This window comes from Schistocerca americana, chromosome 7, assembly GCF_021461395.2.
Source record: "Schistocerca americana isolate TAMUIC-IGC-003095 chromosome 7, iqSchAmer2.1, whole genome shotgun sequence".
Classification (NCBI taxonomy): Eukaryota; Metazoa; Arthropoda; class Insecta; order Orthoptera; family Acrididae; genus Schistocerca; species Schistocerca americana.
Window position 1 is genome coordinate 591,332,938 of NC_060125.1, and position 17,895 is coordinate 591,350,832.

Genomic DNA, 17,895 nt, shown 5'->3' on the forward strand with positions numbered 1-17,895 from the left:
CTATGAGAACCATTTCCAATGAAATCGGTTTTAATCTGTAGATCAACTTACTAGGAGCTGCGAGAAAGCCTCGTTTCTTCTCGTTCGCCTACGGTAGCCGTTAAAAACTGGTTTTAGAATAGAAAAAACCGTCAAATACTAAATCCGTTATAATAATAAATGAAAAGCACCAGTTTGCTTTTGTTCTACAATATTACTTTTATTGCTAACCGGTTCTCGGCTCACAAGGCCATCTTCAGACATTTACTTGTAAGCCGAAAACCGGTTAGCAATAAAAGTAGTACTGTAGAACAAAAGCAAACTGGTGCTTTTCATTTATTATTATAATGTTGTTATACCAAGAACCGACGGAAGATTCTGTTAATATGACTAAATCCGTTCTATAATCGTGTTCTTAGTGGCAAAGAATCTCAAAGCTAAAGATACCAATTGCGAAATTTGTACTGTATACTTACGGAATCTCGTCGTCATCGTCTTCCTTACAAGGCACAGCCTACTGCCTTTACCCAACTGTTTTTCTATTCCGCTTGTAGTTCAGGATCTAGGTGAATTCTACGACTTGTCATTCTCATGAGGTCTCCAATTTTCATGATACTTTTGAATCTTTTTAGTGCTGAAAATATATAATTCTGTTCAGATATCTTCATTTATACATAACTATGTCTCTTCACGTGCAGCCCTTCGTCCTCCCGAGGCGGAATTCTATTGCATTTTTCCTTAATTTTCTGGTAACGCCGTTTTCGCATTATTCAAAAAGGATTTTGTAATAATATGTTTTAAGGAAAGATAGTGAGTAAATGAAATTATATTGATGAAAGAATGATAAAAGTCAACTTTTAAGGTAATTTAGTTTTTTGTATTTGTAACTGTGTAGCTTCTTGTTGCTAGAACATTGCGTATGGTTGAAGTTTGCTGTAGAAATTTTGTAATGGAGTATATGGTCCTGTCTTATAGTTGAAACAAGTGTCAGGGGAGGCAATAGTACACAGGGGAGTTATTAAGAAATATTTTGCTAACTTGTCTAGACGTGAGGACCTTACGAGAAGGTGTATTGTTGTTGTAACTTAATGAAGCACAGTAAACTTGTAGCCTTTCTTCTCATTTAACACTAGTTAAGATTAGTTTCCCATTTTCATTTATGCTACGGTCGCAGGTTCGAATCCTGCCTCGGGCGTGGATGTGTGTGATGTCCTTAGGTTAGTTAGGTTTAAGTAGTTCTAAGTTCTAGGGGACTGATGACCACAGATGTTAAGTCCCATAGTGCTCAGAGCCATTTGAACCATTTTCATTTACTTGCTCAATCGCATTGCACATCGCGAACTGTGCACTGACAAGCGGTTATGAAAAATGGTAATATACTATCTTGCACTGCACATAGCAAGTACGATTAATTAAATTTGATTTTTAACAGTCACATCATTATTCCTGGTAGCAACAAGTTGCGGAGCAGATGAGCGTTCAGTGCCCACAGGTAGGCCAATAAATTTAAGTACCACCAAAGTTCATGTTCCAATGTGAGGCACAGTGTTTGGCAGAGTGTATTTGTGAAAATAATATCAGTATCACTTCAGAAGTGTTGCACCAGTAAAAGATCTTGTGAATTTTCATGCAGTTTTATCAGAAAGTCAGATGCGTTAATTTTTTTGTTAATTTGCTGTTTAATTACAATAACAGTTCCAGTACAGTGATTTTTTGTAAGACTAACGATAAAGATTAGTAATATTCAGGGCCAACATTTTTAACTGAGTAATTTTGTTTTGCACTGAGATGGCGTATGTAAATTTCATTGAAAACGGAATGCCCTCTCACAGATCAATTGTTTGATGTACGGGCTAGTGTGTATGTTGCATCGTGTAGCGTGAGATCCTGAAATTTCCCTTTAAAAATAAATTTTCACATAGTTACGAACTTCACATTGACGAACACGAGGTTCAAAAAATAAGTAGCTTCCAAAAGTGATCGTCAGTTTTCCGTGACCAACGAAATGATGAGGAAAACTATCCAAACAATTCGTGGTAACCGTCTTTTCAGGATGTATCATTTGTTGGACAACTATTTGCATGTTTCTCGATTTGTAAGTAGTTTGTTGCCAACAGTTCTGTGCTCGTTGGGTTAACAGTCATGTGGTAGAATTATATTCAGAGGGAATTAAGTAACTCATGAAGAGATATGATAAATGCTTAAATCTGACTGGTGATTATGTAGAGAAGTAATGCGAACATCTATAGTAAATCCCCACTAATTCCTTCCCTTCCCGACAAAAAAATAAATAAATAAAAAATTGAAACGTATGTGAATTCCTAAGGGACCAAACTGCTGAGGTCATCGGTCCCTAGACTTACACATTGCTTAAACTGTCTTACACCACACACACCCATGCGGTAGGACCCGAACCTCCGCGGTAGGGGCCGCGCAATCTGTGACATGGCGCCTCAAACCGCGCGGCCACTCCGCGCTGCTTCCCTTCCCCTCCTATTCACCTGTAGGCCGGAAAGGTTCCGGATGGTAAAACCATGAAAACATTGGTATAGGTTTAAATGTTGATGTGTCATTTAATAATCGTTCTTCTGTTTACACTCTTGAAATAGCTAACTAATTCGTATGAGCATGAAGATTTATTACGTAACTGTCTACAGATGTGCCTTCTGAGCGGAGATTTAATTCACACTCAATCTTTTTCCAAACATGTTTAAACATCCGATGACTCGTGACTTCATCTACTCCGAGGCTCCCCTTAAATCTAAGCGCCGTGCCCCGCTCAAGAAGTGCCTCAAACCAACAACAATATAACACTAAACAAATGTTTGACCATATAAAAATGTCCTTTGCATTAAAATGACTCTTTCATGTATTTTTTAAACATCATTAACGTTATTATAATATTTGCTGCAGAAACGTTTTTTTTTTTTTTCATTTATATACGGCGATGAGGGTTCTAACTAATAAAAAATTTGTTTTTTTGTAATTTTACTATTCACGCTTAAATATTGTACGTGGTGGGAGATTATGATTACTTTTATATAGCTATAACAATGAAATCCTACACGAAGCTGAAATGCAGTCGTACTGCACCTTTTGTTCATAAATGGTTATCAAGAATACTTTCTTTCGTATGAAATACTAATGACATAAAACACTGTAATATTCCATAATTTACTACGTAAAAAGTCTTAAACTTAAGAAAAGAGGGGCCACAGGCTACAGAAACTTCATACGCCTAATGATTACGCGACTAATCCAGAATTACATTTTGCAAAAAATTCTGTATCTTCACAGGCCGACAACGGATAACATACGTAACTGTGTTGCGTACAGGGACACAACAATTTAGAAACCTGCTCAGTTTGCTTTCTCAAGCTTACATAATGAGTTACGCTAAATTCTATCTCTTTGATCGCTTAAAAGGGTATTAAAATGAGGTAGTGTATTCATCAAGTTTGTTAAATGTTTGAATTTGCATTGCAAACTTCAACGCATTTAATCCAGTCGCACATTTTTGTGATATCATTACATATCTTCTGAACTCTGGCTACTAGCTATACTCAACGATAGTTAATGACCACAAGACAAATATTACAGACTAAAAATACACGCTTTGTAACAAACATAGGTAGGAATTTATTAGAAGAAATAGTTATTAACGAAGGAGAAAGAAAAGGACGTGGCACTCTGCTATTCATTCTGTTATTTACAGTGACTTCACTCTTTGTAAATGAAAATGTAATATAAACAAAGGAATTAAGATTACAAATGTTCATCTGTTTGCTGATGATATCGTTATCATTCAGAAGAATGAGAAAGACGCATAATGTTACATTTCAACTTAACTACTACGTCCACGGTTTGTTAGATTCATTATTACAGCTGCAGATAACTATTTTAGAAAACATTTATGTGATTCCGACTTTCTATAATTCGGACTAGGACTGGCCCCAATTATACAGGTTTCGCTGTAGTTTTAAGACTTTTCTACTAAATTGGCTGAACAATTTCAATATTTCATTTATATCTGTAGTTCTCTACAGGGTGCTTCCGATAAGTATCGTCGATCAGTAGCGCACAGATCTTCGTATCATAGTCCTCGAACTCCATAATTACGGCGGCATTGCCCTTGTCAGCGGGAAGTACCACAATGCTTTCATCATTACGTAGTGCTCGAAGGCCGTTGCGCTCAGCCCTGGTCATGTTGGATGCTCGTAACTTCGCCTTTGTCAGTATAAAGCTGGGTTCTCGCCGTATTTCGTCCGCTGTTTCATGTGGGAGATTGTGGACTGCCTGTTCAACACCGCTTATTACTTCACAGACAGGAATGTCCCTCGGGGAAGGTGCGAAATTAAGTCCTTTCTTAAGTGCCGACATTGCACCCGCGTCTATATCTCTCGCCGTCAAGTTGATGACGGTGCGTTCTGAAGATCTGTGGTCCGCACCACGTTGTTTTTGCGAAAGGCGGCCGAACTTTCCTTTCTGCTTCTCTGTAGTTCGTTTCTGTGCTGACGTCTGTTGAGATACCGTAGCAGCGTCGACCCATTCCCAGTCCAAAGCTGTGAGTGTTTTTGATAACTGCAGGTGCAAGGCCATAATAGGACGTCCATTTGCATCCAGCTGTTGCCTTGTGTTGTGAATCCTTTCTAGTAATAATGCAAAGCTGGCATGACGAAAAGACACAAGATCAAATCAATCTTCAGGCCTCCAACGAAAATCAGCAAATTACTGAGACCAGTTAAAGGCGCTGTAGGTCTCAGAACACCTGGAGTCTACGGAATACCTTGTGAGTGTGGCCAGAAGTACATCGGACAAACAGTGCGCACTGTGGAACAACGCAGGAAAGAACAAGAGAGGTATTATCGCCTACGCTATCCAGAGAAATCTGCATTAGCTGAGCATGCGTTAAAAAACGGTCACCACATAAAATTTGGCGATACCTCTGTCGTGGCTCGCACTAACGGCTTCTGGGACAGTTTAATAAAGGAAGCTACTGAAATAAAAATTACCACAAACACCCTGAATAGAGACGGTGGCTTGCAGCTCAGCACTGCGTGGGATCCAGCGATCGCGCTCTTGAAGAGGGCACATCGAACGCCGACTCAAAACATGCCCATATATGGCAATGTCACGGGCACCAGTGACGTCACAGCCGGCAGCTAGCGTATATAAGGGCACACCAACAGCCCACTGGCAGTCATAACACTTGACAATGGCCAAGGAGTGCTTGGCCGAAAGCTCGTGTAGTTTTAAGCAATTGACACGGTTGGGAACCCGAGAACATTTTATTCAATGTTATCACCGCGAGACTCTGCATTCATACAGCTTCAAATACCGGTTCTCTAAATTTTTTCAATAGTGTTCCCCGAAAAGAACGTCGCCTTCCCTCCAGGGATTCCGACTTGAGTTCCCAAAGCACATCCATAGAACTTGCGTGTTGTTCGAGCCCACCAGTAACACATCTAGCGGCCTGACTTTGATTCGGCCTGGTGGGAATCCCAAACACGCTAGCAGTACTCAAGAATAGGTCGCATTAACACTTCACCACAATTCTCCCACTAAGCTGAAGTCGACCATTATCCTTTCCTACCACAATCCTCATATGTGCGTTCCATTTCATATCGCTTTGCAAGTTACGCCCAGGTATTTAAAAGATGTCACAGTGTCAAGATGGACACTGCTAACGCTGCATCCGAACATTACAGGTTTGTTCTTCCTACTCCTTCGTATTAACTTACATTTATCTACATTCAGAGCTAGCTGCCATTCATCACACCTAGTAGAAATTTTTGTAAGTCATCTTGTTTCATTCTATAGTGTTTCGACCACGGCAACTTACCTTACACACTGTATAATCAGCAAACAACTGTAAATTGCTCCCCACCCTGTCCGCCACATCACTTATGTGTATAGAAAATAATAACGGTCCTATCACACTACCCTGGGGCACTCCTGACGGTACCCTTGTCTCTGATGAACACTCTCTGTCGAGGACTTCATATTTGGGTTCTATTACTTAAGAACACAAACATTAACCAGCTACATGAATATTTTCTATCGTTTCATGCTCTTATAGTTGTTGGTGTGTAGCACTTAAGTTATGTTGTTTTTGCGACAACTACGTGCTGGGACATATAATCTGACTGTGGAGTTAAATAATGGACACAACACACAAAAGGTTTTCTATAAAATTTATTTCTTTTTAGTTTACAAAAGTGAAAGCACAAACAAATTCTGAAAGAATATTCTGTCCCAGTCATCCAGCTACACTTTGTAATTCACTGCACAAAATACTGTAACAAATTGTCTTTGGCCCCGCTCATGCACCCAAATCTAGTACGGAAGTATGCTTCACGCTTCAGACTTTAACAACAGCTTTCCCTAGGTTCTCTCCTTGCAGCATGCCAACAAAGGCTTTGGGAGTGTTCTGGAAGCCGTCGGTAACAGTCTCGTGGTACTTGATTTTCCCCTCCCTGATCCACTGCATCAGCTGTCCGATGCCCTCTCCCCAGCGGTCGTGCCATCGGATGTACATGAATCCCTCCATGCGGAGCTGCTTGAATATGGCTGCGTGCTGGATGATGGTAGCCTTCGGGAGATTAGACTCGTTGTATCCAGATATCGCGCCGCACACGGAGATGCGACCGTACTCTCGCATGCTGTTGATGATTGCGCTGCTCATCTCGCCGCCCACGTTGTCGAAGTACACGTCGACGCCGTCAGGTGCCACCTGCTTCAGCGCCTCTGTGACGTCATTCGTCTTGTAGTTAAATGCGTGATGGAATCCCAACTCCTCTTTCAGCCACTTCACCTGCGGAAGAGAGGCCAGTTATATTGCTACAAGAGGACGTTTTCACATTGTGTAAATAAGTTACAGCTAATTACTATAATGACATCCACTCCTGATTCGGCTGGCTGGCTCTGAGCACTATGGGACTCAACTGCTGAGGTCATTAGTCCCCTAGAACTTAGAACTAGTTAATCCTAACTAACCTAAGGACATCACAAACATCCATGCCCGAGGCAGGATTCGAACCTGCGACCGCAGCGGTCTTGCGGTTCCAGACTGCAGTGCCTTTAACCGCACGGCCACTTCGGCCGGCTCCTGATTCGGATTTTCACTCGTTTTTCCAAATCATTCCAGATGAACGACACAATTTTTGCTACAAATAGGTCATAATTAGCACTTCTCCTCTGCAGCTTTATATGATATCTGATTATGGTGGCATATGTTTATCATACAATAGTTTTTGCCTTGCTTTTCATTTTTACTGGAATGGTAAAACTGCGTTGTTTAGTGTCTTATTATTTCAACTACATTCTTCCTTTATTAACTTCTGAATAGATTAGTTTTTGGAGGGGGTCCACCTTCATAAACACCCAGTTTTACCTTTTCTTCTGTTTACCACATATGTTTCGCTGAATATTGAGAATCATCAGTGGGCCTTTATTTTATTTCTATTAAACAGGAAATATTGCTCTTTACTATGTACTTGTAAACATATAAATTTGGGTTTTGAAGACAGTATTTACAAATTTGAAACACAAAGTATTGTTTATATGCAGTGGTTTTCCTGGGTTTTTATGTTTTTTTTTTATTGCACTTGTTTTCTTTCGCGGCTTGTCTTTTGCCACCATATAGATCTTAATGTGGAAAAGTTATTTACTTCGAAATTTTACGCCTGGGATGTTATGGTCTACCTAACATTAACTAGTTCTATTTGGAAGATTTGTGTGTGTGCATGCATGTGTGTGTGTGTATGTGTGTGTGTGTGTGTGTGTGTGTGTGTGTGTGTTTTTGTGTGTGTGAATGGGTGTGTGTTTTATTTATTTACTTAGTTTTTTATCTAATTATTTATTTTATTTTCATTTATTTCTATGTATTTTCTTTAAAAAGATGTGTGTGTAAGGGAAAGGGGTGGGGGGAGGAGGAGCTTATAGGTCGGTGTTGTCCGATAGTTCTTTGAGGGCGGGGAACACACTTCCATTATAGAGAGCTCTGTATACATCTATTATTTGTTTGTAAACGAACACAGACAGAAGAGCTTCAACCTCAAGATGACAACTTCTGGATTTGTTACTCGACGCTCTATTCAATAGCTAACAACAGATTCCGGTACATCCTTGTAACTAACCACTTTTGTTTATATTACCCCCAAAAATTTCGTATAGGTGGCGATGAGATCAGATGATTAATGCAGAAAAAATATTGCGTCGCTGCATGCTTCCCCGTTCTGTATTACATTTCTATTTTGTATATTTTTGTCGATATTTTAATTTCAAAGAAAGACAGTAATAAACATAAGATCTCCCGTTTACAGTAGACGTTTGCAGTGCAAGAACACACAGACACAGCAGAAGTACGAGTACTGTGACATAAGTCAAGCCTGCGATGAGTACGTACAATGAACTGTCTGTCGGGGTTTTGAAACAACCACAGAGTGTAATTTTTCTGAATTTACTTACGTAATTATCGTTAATGAAACATAACTAGTCATTTTTTTCTACTGTCCTTAGCGGGTCAGTGTTACACTGTGGCCTGGAAACAATGATAATGCGCCAAGACTCGACCAGATAGTAAGTGGTTAGAATATTCGTGAAGAATGAGATTTCGAGCTTTAAAATTAGCTGTTGTGCTTGAGAGACTGAGTGCAAACGGTTTATGGTTCATCAGTACAGTACGGAGTGAAGACACGTGAGTACTGCTCATCAACATCTATCCTTGAGACGTCTCCAGAGAAGAGTGGAGGCTGTGAACGCATGGCCAGTTTCATTCTCTTTTTCTTATTTTTCATATGTATATTCACCGATAGTAATACAAATACGACACTTCATCTCTCAAGCTCTCTTTATACCGGCCAACCAAACAATATGCTTTTGTACGAGTGACACATCATACAATTTTTTGAAAATAGCCAACATAATCTCGTTGAATGGAGGTGCGACCTTAAACATCTGATCAAAAGCATCCAGATACCTATTAATGGACATTAATATTGGAGGTGTCCACCCTCCGCCTTTATGACAGCTTGAAACCTCCTAGGGACACTTTTAGTGAGGTGTGTGTTTGTGAAGAAACGCCATCCCATTCTTCCTCAAGAACCGAAACGAAAGAAGATTGATTGATTGATTTTAACAGGAGAGCTAAAACAGCTTAGGTCTAACCCGCCACTGCCCGCACCGAAACTAGGTTTATCGTGCGGTACCGCTCCCTGTCTATCTAGTAAAGCCAACCAGTGCCCTTAAATAGTGCAAAGAGTCCCTCTACCGGTTTTTTGCTAGACACAATTTCTTCAGGTCTAGTTGTCCCGAAGATTCTGTATCTTTTACTCTCTAATGCCATGCATTCAAAGATTAGGTGTGATGCAGTTTCTTCACCCTCATCACAGATCCTACATTTAGGGTCCTCTTCCATTATACTCATTGTGTGTAGGTGTTTTTTGAGGTTCCCATGGCCGGTCATCAGTCCAGTCATGAGTTTGATCTCTTTCCTGTTCAATCCCAGGATTACAGAACTTCCTTTAAAACATGGCTTGGGCATCATTATCTTACCATGTTTTTGTTTATGGACCTTGGTCCAATATCCTACGTGCTGTTTCCTAAGCCACTTCAGTAGTTCTAATTTGACCAAAGCCTTGGTGATTTTCAATACAGGTTCCAGTCCAATAAATGGAGTTGTTGCCCCCATCCTAGCCAATCTATCGGCTTGTTCATTGCCACAGATCCCTGAGTGGCCAGGGACCCCACACTAGGTACACTCTATTGCTTCCCCCTAGCTCCACCAAAACCCTGTGGCAATCTGCAACAATCTTAGATCTTGTTGCAGGAGCTGCCAATGATTTCAGGGCTGCCTGGCTGTCTGAATAGATGTAGATGCTACGGTCATTGTAGCACCTACTCATATTCTCCTCCTCACATGCCCTAATTGCAGTAATTTCGGCTTGGAATACAGAGGCCAGCTTCCCTAGGGAGATGCTGCTCTCCAGTCTTGGTAGAACCCCGTACAGCCCTGCCCCGACGCCTTGATCTGTTTTCGACCCATCGGTGAACCAAACAATGTCCCTCGTATGGTGTCGAACTGTTTTCTTCCACTGCTCCCTACTTCCAATTATTATGTTGTAAGGCTTGTCGAAGCAGTTCGGAGTTATTATATAGTCGGCGGGCATTTCCCTGGCCATACCTATATTTACCTCACTCACTACGTTAGTGTGTGATTCTGGATATCTGAATGAGACCCAGTTTTGTCCAGTTTTAAGTCTGTATGCCCCAGCTGCTGCCTCCATCTTAACCCAAAGGTGAAGTGGAGGCATATCCAGCATGGCTTCCATTCCAGCGGTTGGTGTGCTGCTAATTCCGCCCGTTATGGCCTCTCCCACATGTTATTCAATTTGTATATTGAGCAAGCAGTAAAGGAAACAAAAGAAAAAATCGGAGTAGGTATTAAAATCCATGGAGAAGAAATAAAAACTTTAAGGTTCGCCGATGACATTGTAATTTTGTCAGAGACAGCAAAGGACTTGGAAGAGCAGTTGAACGGAATGGACAGTGTCTTGAAGGGAGAATATAAGATGAACATCAACAAAAGGTCTTACAGAACGCACACAACAGCGTCATATGTGCAGGAATCCCAAATGGAAGCGGTGTCTTACCTTAGCGTCTGATCCCGCGAAACCAATTACTTTGCACCCCTTGAGGCGCGCTATCTGCCCGACTATGGACCCCACAGCACCTGCTGCCCCACTGACTACGGCGACCTCTCCCTCCTTAGGCTTGCAGATCTCCAGCAGTCCAAAGTAGGCCGTGATTCCGGGCATGCCCAGCACCCCCAGAGAGAGGGAGAGGGGCAGCTCCCCCAGGTCTGGCACCAGCATGACCGGCGACATGAAGTAGGGCGCATCCGGCCCCACGTCGGCCACGGTGCGGTCGCGCCACCCCCAGTAGCCGACCACGTACCGCCCCACTGGGAAGCCCGCCGCACGGCTCTCCACGATGCGGGCCACCTGTGGGCAGAGATTAACACACTTCTCTTTGTGATTTCTGTTAATTGCAATAACTGGTATTTTTAGTAGTGTTTTGTTACGGTTTTGCGAATTCACAACCTGTATCCCTCCACAATGGAAGTGAAACGTGGAGTGGACGATAAATAGTTTAGACAAGAAGAGAATAGAAGATTTCGAAATGTGGTGCTACAGAAGAATGCTGAAGATTAGATGGGTAGATCACATAACTAATGAGGAGGTATTGAATAGAATTGGGGAGAAGATGAGTTTGTGGCACAACTTGACTAGAAGAAGGGATCGGTTGGCAGGACATGTTCTGAGGCATCAAGGCATCACCAATTTAGTATTGGAGGGTAGCGTGGAGGGTAAATATCGTAGAGTGACACCAAGAGATGAATACACTAAGCAGATTCAGGAGGATGTAGGTTGCAGTAGGTACTGGGAGACGAAGAAGCTTGCACACGATAGAGTAGCATGGTGAGCTGCATCAAACCAGTCTCAGGACTGAAGACCAAAACACATCCCTCCACAATCCACCAACATTAAAATATTTCTGTTGCTATCGTCTGACCTATTACATTGTGATTAGTAACTTGTAAGGACTAACAGTCACTGACAAGTGCGTTGCTAACTGGTATACCTAGCCAGGTGGATTGTAACAACGTGACGGAAGCCATATGTTCTCGCTTGTAAAGGCGATTACTTGTTTAGACCTAACGTTAGCGTTTTCGATAACCGACGAGACAAAATGTTAGGTGATATGATATTGTTAATACTCGTATTTAGAACCATTCATCCTCAGTTGTTGCTGACAGGCTAGAGTGTGATATTAGAACTCCACAAAATCTTGGTTGTAATGACAGACTGAGACAGACTGATCTCTAGTGTAGCCTGATGTTTGGATTAGGTTGGAAGGCGATAGTTTGCTTGTGAATTGGCGGAGCTAACGAATGAAAATGGCAAATAAAAGTTGTGGTAAAAGATTGACCTACAGTGTAGCCTGATGTTTACGTTCACCCAATTTGCTACGTTTATCGCACTTTTCATCAAAAAATCTAAAACTGCAAGGTAAAGTCAGAAAACGTTTCTCAGATAATGGACAGGACTACTACATAAGTTTTACTACACGATAAACAAAAGTTACTTGAGAACTGGACACGACTGTGCACAGAGAAAATTTTGCCCCAACGAAACAGTCTATAGCAAGTATGGATTAAATGTATTCTTCCTCAGGCTTTCAATTTTTTAGTATTGAAACAAGTGTGAATATATTAATGGTGGATGTTGAGAATAACACAATTTGCCATGCACTACAGTTCGAGTTTGTGTTTAGAATACGTGGACCACTTCTTCGACCATAGACAGTTTATACATCGATAGCCTGAGACACAAGACTCTCAGAACGAAGTACGAACGTCGGTCAACAGATGGCGTATGACGTTGAAAGTTATAATGCCTCTTTTAGTAGAATAACCTTGCTTTTAGTTGTTACTTGTGACTTATATAATAACCTGTGAGTTTCATGATAGTGTGGATGCTATAAAACAGGTGGCACGCAGTCTGAATGTAACTGAAATCACAGCCAAATGCTGATAATTTGTTACTGTCTTAGGCGTGACTTATTGATCATTTTATATGTTCCGGACATTGTATCAGCTTTACTAGCGATCTTGGCGTTTGAAAGTTTCTTCAGAGTTCTCAATCACTTGTTGATTTCTTGCCACCCAAGTCCTCTACAAAGCGCTCGAGAAAGATCTACTGCAGACTGCATAACAGAAAGGAATTACAGCGTGAGAATTATTGAACTATATGAAAAAACGTAATTTAGTTACAAACTACAGCGTGCACACACCTTATTCAACATTTAAACGTTACTACATATATTCGGATATAGGTTATGACATGTTCGATAAGACTGCCTTCATTGGCGTTGATGCGGCACAGACGAATAGCGAAATTCTGCATGACCTGCTGAAGTGTCGGAACATTGATCTTGTCGATGGCCTCTGGAATAGCTGTTTTCAGCTCAGCAATAGTTTTGGGGTTATTGCTATACACCTTGTCTTTAATATAGCCCCACAAAAAGGAATCGCATGTATTCAGATCCCGAGAATATGGCGGCCAATCGAGGCTCATGCCAGTGGCCCCTATACATCCCAAAGGCAGAATGCGGTCCCCAAACTGCTCCTCGAGGACGTCAAACACTCTCCTTCTTCGATGGGATCGAGCTCTGTCTTGCATGACCCACATCTTGTCTAAATCAGGGTCACTTTGGGTAATGGGGACGAAATCATCTCCAAAACCTTCACGTACTGTTCGGTAGTCACCTTGGCATCAAGGAATATCGCACAGTCAACTGTTGAGGGTGAAGAGACTTCTCGATCGCGCATTGTGGATTCTCAGTTCCCCAAATGCGCCAATGTTCCTTATTGACGAACCCATCCAAATGAAAGTGCGCTTCTTCGCTAAACCAAACCATGCATCTGAGTACTAATTCCCACCGTGCCCTGCGGCCAACCGTACAGTTTGAACGTGCTAACGCAAACCGTTCAGAAGTAATGACGATTTCATTTCATACAGTTCAATAGTTATCACACAGTGCTTTCCATCGATTTACATTCGTAATATTAACGTCACACTGTAGTGTATGGTAAAATATAGTCTGCCAACACAGTAATATTTAATGATATGCTGTTTCGGGGTCTTCATTCCAAAGACTGATTTGATGCGTCTGTATCTGTTAGACCTTCTGATTAACTCTCATCATCTCTGCATACCTAATGCAAGCTTTGTCCGCATGAAACTCCATAGCCGAACACTGGCCGCCCTCTACAATTTGTAGCAACACACTTCTCCGAATTACCAAACTGACTATTGCTTGATGCCTCATGATCCAATCTTACAGTTAAGTTTTGCTCATGCACTTTTTTCTGCTCAACACGATTCAGTTTCTCTTCATCAGTTATCCAGTCTACTCATCTAATGTTAAGCATTCTCCGTAACATCCGACATTATTCTATTCATGTCTGCTCTGTTTATTCTACACGAATCGATTACAGATAAGGTTACTACAATCCAGCAAATACTGTCGTGGAAGACATTCTGACTTTCAAATTTGTACACGGTATTAACGTTTTTCTTGCTTTGCTTGAGGCTTACCCGACGGATTAGTAGGAAAGGTTGTCGGAAGAGAGGTCGACTGTCGTTGTGAAATAGGCACAATGTTTCATTGACGCAGCTGATCGACATCTGCAGGTGCGTCGAACTCACTGCTGAGTTATGACAGTGATAACATTCATTATTCAGCAATGTATTAGTCGCATCTGAAGATGTCATTCGGTTGCGTTTGATGAAATATTGTCGAAATTCACAACGACATTCGACCTCACACCCGACAACTGTTTCCACTCCCTATTTCTTATTTTTAGAAAAGATTTCATTGCTACTGCTAGTATACATTTCATATTCTCGTTACTTCTGCCATCGTAATTTATTTTGCTGTCCAAATAGTAAAAGTCGTCTACTACTTCTAGTATCTTGTTTCATAATCTAATTCCCTCATCATCGCCTGATTTAATTCCACTACACTTCGTTACCTTTGCTTTGCTATTGTTGATATTCATCTTACAACTTCTTTTGAAGACACTATCCATTTGTTCAAATAATCTTCCAAGTTTTTTGCACTGTTTGGTAGAACTGCAATGCTGTCAAGAGAACTGACGCGTTTTTATTTGTTCTGCTTCAACTTTAATTTGCTTTCCGAATTTCTCCTGAGTTTCCTTCATTGCTTGTTCAGTGTACTGACTGTAATATGATGGAGAGGCAGTTACTGATTTCCTTTTCGTATTCTTCTTGGCAGCTGCAGTCTGGTTACTGTGCAATCTAAATACATTTTCCTCCCCGTGTTTTATTTTCTATAACTTTTTAATTCCAAAGAGTGTATCCCAGTCAACAATGTCATTGTTTTTTTCTAAATATAGAAATGCTATAAATATTGTTTTGCCGTTTTTGAATCTATCTGCCCAGATAAATTTTCTCGTATGATCCTACATTTCTCCAGAACCCAAAAATATCCCCCCCCCCCCAGGTCATTGATACCTGTCGTTCCATTCGTCTTCAGGTGAATTAGTGATCTAACAATGCTTTTTATACGTAGATATCACATCAATTAATACTCTTCTGCGTTTGCACAAGCGGCTGAAAGCTGTAGTGTAAGTTAGAAGAAACTAAACCTTGAACCGAAGGCCTGCTGTACTCTTTTCAACTGCTATGTATTCAAAAGAGTGATATGATTCTGTTGACAACACGTCTTCTAGGAAAATGCAAGATGTCGGTTCAGAGAAATTAAATTTTTCTTGTTACATAAAGCTTATGAAATATGTCGATGGACAAGGAGTGATTGAACTAGTGTCAGTTAGTCACAGCGATTGGTATTACATAAAGTAACTGTTGACTTAAGGTCGTATAACACACTTGCCAGTTGTCAACAATATCAAGAATAACATAAATACAAGTCAGACTATTCCTATTTTTCTAAACACACGGAATTTGGATATTTCTTATAGACCATAAACATGTGTAAATGTCGAATTAATGTGTGTGATAAGTAGCAGTTCACAACAAGATGACTTTTACAGTAAAACAGTAATGGCAACTTTCTTATACAGTGAGACTGATGGTTTACTTAACGACATATGAATTGATCGTGTACTGTTGTAGGGAAGAGAGTCATGGATCCTTAAAAACGAGATAAAAGCAAACCACAAGCATCAGAAATGAGATTTTTTTTAGGGAAGTGAGAGTTGTTCCCAGTGAAGACCGCATAAGAAATGAAGTTGTTAGGAACGAACTAAATATTTATAACGCTAATGAAAAGACTGAACAAAATAAAACTGTATGCTAACATCACCAACAAAGAATGAGTGGCCACGCTGTACCAGCCAAGAGGAAGAAGGGACGTACGATGGCCCAGAAAGAGGTGGCAGTAAAAGGTGAAGCCGGAAGAGGCACAAACGACTCAGCCTTGAAGGACAGAAGAAGGAGAATATAAAATTGAGCGTAACTAAAGGACCACGGCAAAATCGCATTCAGTTAACGATAGATTTATGTCTATCATTTTATGATCAAGTAAATAAAAAAAGGCGTACACCAACAAACTAATTATTCATAATGTTATCATTTGAGATTAATACCAACTCACAAAGCAGTTTCCGTATCGATCTGATTACTTCAGCTTTGTTACTTATTAGAAATAAGCATGTGATAATATTATTCTCATTCATCATCGCCTGTAAGCAACTTAAATCTGCCACGGTTCGCGCCGCTGCCCCCGTCGAAGGTTTGAGTCCTTCCTCGGGCATGGGTGTTTGTGTTTGTCCTTAGCGTAGGTTAGGTTAAGTTAGATTAAGTAGTTTGTAAGCCTAGGGACCGATGGCCTCAGAAATTTGGTCGCGTAGGAGCTTACCACAAATTTCCAAACTTAAATCAAGTAATAAAAAAAAAAAAAAAAAGTGAAATACGAGTGTCTGTCAAAACGCCTGAAAAGGCTTTTATCTTTCAAAAAATTGAACTCGTTCATGTACGACATTTTTTGCAAAGTTTTATCATCTGTCATTACCCAAAAGTAAATTGATTCATTGACTTCAGCACAGCAAATCGTTTTTATTTTATTTTTGCATCGGTGGTGAACAGAAACAGGGGGTGCCAATGGAAAGTCAGTGATGTTATTTGTGAGCGTGTGTGTGTGGACTTGTGTTCTTCAATATGGCGTACCTGTAATAATTTTGTCATTCGCAATGGTGTTCTTCTGTCAGGACAGTAATTAGTGCGAGTTAATTAGAATTGGTTAGCAACGGAGGCATATGACAGCAACTTCACCTGCGAGCCGATCATGGTGTTGCCGACGTGGTGCATGTTCTTGTACGCCCTCTGGTAGGGATCGACGCTGATGTAGACTGCCTCGGCGAGTATCTGGCCATCGCGGAGAGCCGGCAGGTCCTCCTCCTCGATGCGGAAGTCTTGGAGCCGCGGCTCTCCCTGGAACACGCGGGCGATCACGATCTTGCGCGCCTTCACCATGGCTGCCGGTGTCCTACTGCAAGCGCGGTCGCTGCACGCCGCTTATATAACGGGGCCGCGCCGCGAGGCCTTGGCGCGTTGTCATCGCTATCTGTATTGGGTCCCAGATGGAAGGTCGTCAGACTCACGGTGCTGAATCACTGTGGGTCTGAGAGGCGATGAGATGCAAATTCCACCACTGTCTTGCAATTTAACATCCGTTTGTTGTGTAAATTAATAGCTAGTTCTCTCTACAAATGTACGAGGTGCATTCAAGTTCTAAGGCCTCCGATTTGTTTTCTAATTAACTATTCACCGGAAATCGATAAAACTGGCGTTACTTCTCGACGTAATCGCCCTACAGACGTACATATTTTTCACAACGCTGACGCCATGATTCCATGGCAGCGGCGAAGGCTTCTTTAGGAGTCTGTTTTGACTACTGGAAAATCGCTGAGGCAATGGCAGCACGGCTGGTGAATGTGCGGCCACGGAGAGTGTCTTTCATTGTTGGAAAAAGCCAAAAGTCACTAGGAGCCAGGTCAGGTGAGTAGGGAGCATGAGACATCACTTCAAAGTTGTTATCACGAAGAAACTGTTGCGTAACGTTAGCTCGATGTGCGGGTGCGTTGTCTCGGTGAAACAGCACACGCGCATCCCTTCCTGGACGTTTTTGTTGCAGTGCAGGAAGGAATTTGTTCTTCAAAACATTTTCGTAGGATGCACCTATTACCGTAGTGCCCTTTGGAACGCAATGGGTAAGGATTATGCCCTCGCTGTCCCAGAACATGGACACCATCATTTTTTCAGCACTGGCGGTTACCCGAAATTTTTTTGGTGGCGGTGAATCTGTGTG

At 41.3% G+C, this 17,895-nt stretch overlaps 2 protein-coding genes across 2 annotated transcripts in view; both read right to left on the reverse strand.

The window, feature by feature from the left end:
• Positions 1–4,578, reverse strand: part of LOC124623114 (prostaglandin reductase 1-like) — a 33,887-nt gene extending 29,309 nt beyond the window's left edge. The window contains exon 1 of the mRNA XM_047148904.1: positions 4,384–4,578. Coding sequence (XP_047004860.1) covers positions 4,384–4,578 — 195 coding nt within the window. The remainder of the gene's footprint in view (positions 1–4,383) is intronic.
• Positions 4,579–6,237: 1,659 nt separating this feature from the next.
• LOC124622196 (prostaglandin reductase 1-like) lies at positions 6,238–17,063 on the reverse strand. The gene is made up of 3 exons (XM_047147847.1): positions 16,860–17,063; positions 10,632–10,982; positions 6,238–6,793 (listed from the first exon to the last, which is right to left on the reverse strand). Exons 1-3 carry the CDS (start codon positions 17,058–17,060, stop codon positions 6,341–6,343), a joined length of 1,005 nt encoding a protein of 334 aa, XP_047003803.1. The 5' UTR covers positions 17,061–17,063; the 3' UTR covers positions 6,238–6,340.
• Between the last annotated feature and the right edge of the window lie 832 nt (positions 17,064–17,895).

What these genes read in the sequence shown, in the direction of transcription:
- LOC124622196 (XM_047147847.1), bottom strand. Translation starts at nt 17,060, where the DNA reads ATGGTGAAGGCGCGCAAGATCGTGATCGCCCGCGTGTTCCAGGGAGAG. An exon ending in ACACCATGATCGGCTCGCAG is followed by an intron (nt 10,983 to 16,859) that starts GTGAAGTTGCTG and finishes CTCTGCCCACAG; the next exon opens with GTGGCCCGCATCGTGGAGAG. An exon ending in TCGCGGGATCAGACGCTAAG is followed by an intron (nt 6,794 to 10,631) that starts GTAAGACACCGC and finishes TCTCTTCCGCAG; the next exon opens with GTGAAGTGGCTGAAAGAGGA.